The sequence below is a fragment of the Chionomys nivalis genome, chromosome 3 (genome assembly GCF_950005125.1).
Source record: "Chionomys nivalis chromosome 3, mChiNiv1.1, whole genome shotgun sequence".
Taxonomy (NCBI): Eukaryota; Metazoa; Chordata; class Mammalia; order Rodentia; family Cricetidae; genus Chionomys; species Chionomys nivalis.
The window spans coordinates 108,271,575-108,273,480 of record NC_080088.1 but is presented as its reverse complement, the minus strand read 5'-3'; the positions used below and the strand labels follow the sequence as shown (position 1 = coordinate 108,273,480).

Genomic DNA, 1,906 nt, shown 5'->3' with positions numbered 1-1,906 from the left:
GGATCACAACCACCCATGACTCCAGCTCTGAGGGACCCGGCTCTTCTGGCCTGTGTGATCATGGTACTCACATACACATACCCTGCCTCATTCACATAATCAAAAACAGTAACTCTTAAAAGATCGGATGACTTACTTTATAACCATTAATCAAATGAAATCTAATTTTCTCTGCTTCTGAGTCTACATTTGTGTCCCTCCCTGAACAATCGATTCTGTTTCCCCTTAAGTTTCAAGACCTCACTGTTATCTCTTACACCTTTCCCGATCGCTTGCATCTCCTTCAAGCTTTACCCCTCCCCGAGATCCTATCTCTTTCTGGCCCCTCTCCACTGCTTCCTAAACTGCCATCTTGTCCTCTTCCCCAACCCCCATCTCCAGTTCCTCCCTCTCCCCACAGCCCAGACCATCTAAGTCCTGTTCCATTTTGAGCCTACTGTGACCCTAGATGTGCTGTTCACAGCCTGAACCGACACATGTCTTCCTTTGATATCCCATCCACCAGACACACCCAACTCTATTTACCAAACAACACAGGATGTTCACAAATTTTTTATTTTTAGAGCAAGACAAATTCCATTGGAAAAGATACCGGGGTTATTAGAGGACCTTAGGTATCTCTGAAAAAAAAAAAAAAGAGCATTCCCCCCAAACACAATTTTATGTCTGCTCCTCCACACTTTGTGAATTTCACTTTAATGGATATTCTCCAAATCATAGACATAGATAAGGGTGTCTTTTTCAAACTTGACGAAATGCATGCAAGGTTTGGTGGGAACTTGGTAAACGATTTTGCCTGTCTTTATGGTTCCGTCGCTGTTTTTGTACTGCACATATTTGTCTATCTTGACATTCCTGCCTACTGCTGACGTCACCTCTACTGGAGGACTCTCTGGCATGATGTGGAGGTTGCCTTCAAGGTAGTCATCCAGGAGGTTGTAAATGTACAAGACCGGATCTTTCTCATAGGTAATGTAGAACCAGGTCTTCATGATTGGCACCTCGTCTAGTACCACCCCCCTCCACTCATCCTTAGAGCCATCTGTACCCTCAAATTCGTGTTTCACTGCTCTGCCAACTATGCTGTTTGTGAGGTGGGTGTCTGTCACCTGAGGAAATGACACTTTATTAGGCAGGATCTTCAGTTGTAAAATCCTTTCATCGTGGTGAAGCTCCAATCCGTAGACACAATCAATCCCATCGTACTTCACCAAATAGAGGGGGGGATTTGTCGGCAGCTGGTCTAGAATGATGGCGTTCCACTGGGTGACTGGCTTATCGCCTTCTTTCCATCCATGAGAAATTCTGTGGCCAACAATGTTCTCCAGGACCTCTAAAGGCCTGCCCGGTTTTTGCTTCTGGAGAGATGACCCGTCCTTCTTCTGGAGAGATGACCCATCCCTCTTCTGGAGAGGTGGCCCACCTCTCATATTCAGAGGCATCTCAACCATGGCTGCAGACCTAGTGCGGTAGGCCACAGCACTCCTGGTCCACTGTCTTGTGGCTATCTTTCTGTGCTTGGGCTTCATAGCTGCCCACTCTCTGGGTTGGAAGAACTCGTCTGTTTAAACCAGATGCAAAGTCGTTGCCTCCGCCATGAGCGCCTGCAAGAAGGGGAAGATATGAGGCCAAGGCTCTTTTCTGGGAGAACTCTGGGGCAGATGACGCAGGCAGTGCTAAACAGGTTTGGATATCTAAATGTTATTTTTGTCATAAGAAATTAATAGGAAAATTAGCAAATGATTCTCTACAGCTCAGTTTAACAGACTCAGAGACACATTTCTGCTGCCCAGAAGCAATTCTCCTCTGCTAAGAAGCCTACTCCCTGACTGACAAGGTCATTGAGGGGAGGAGGTACGCCTGTCCACAAAGTGAGTAAGCAAAATCGGAACAGAAGGCAAAAAAA

At 46.1% G+C, this 1,906-nt stretch overlaps 1 protein-coding gene across 1 annotated transcript; it reads right to left on the bottom strand.

Moving 5' to 3' along the window:
- Window positions 1–695: 695 nt before the first annotated feature.
- LOC130871859 (spindlin-2-like) lies at window positions 696–1,529 on the bottom strand. The gene is made up of 2 exons (XM_057765520.1): window positions 1,449–1,529; window positions 696–1,403 (listed from the first exon to the last, which is right to left on the bottom strand). The coding sequence occupies exons 1-2, from the start codon at window positions 1,527–1,529 to the stop codon at window positions 696–698; spliced, it is 789 nt and encodes a 262-aa protein (XP_057621503.1).
- Window positions 1,530–1,906: the final 377 nt, after the last annotated feature.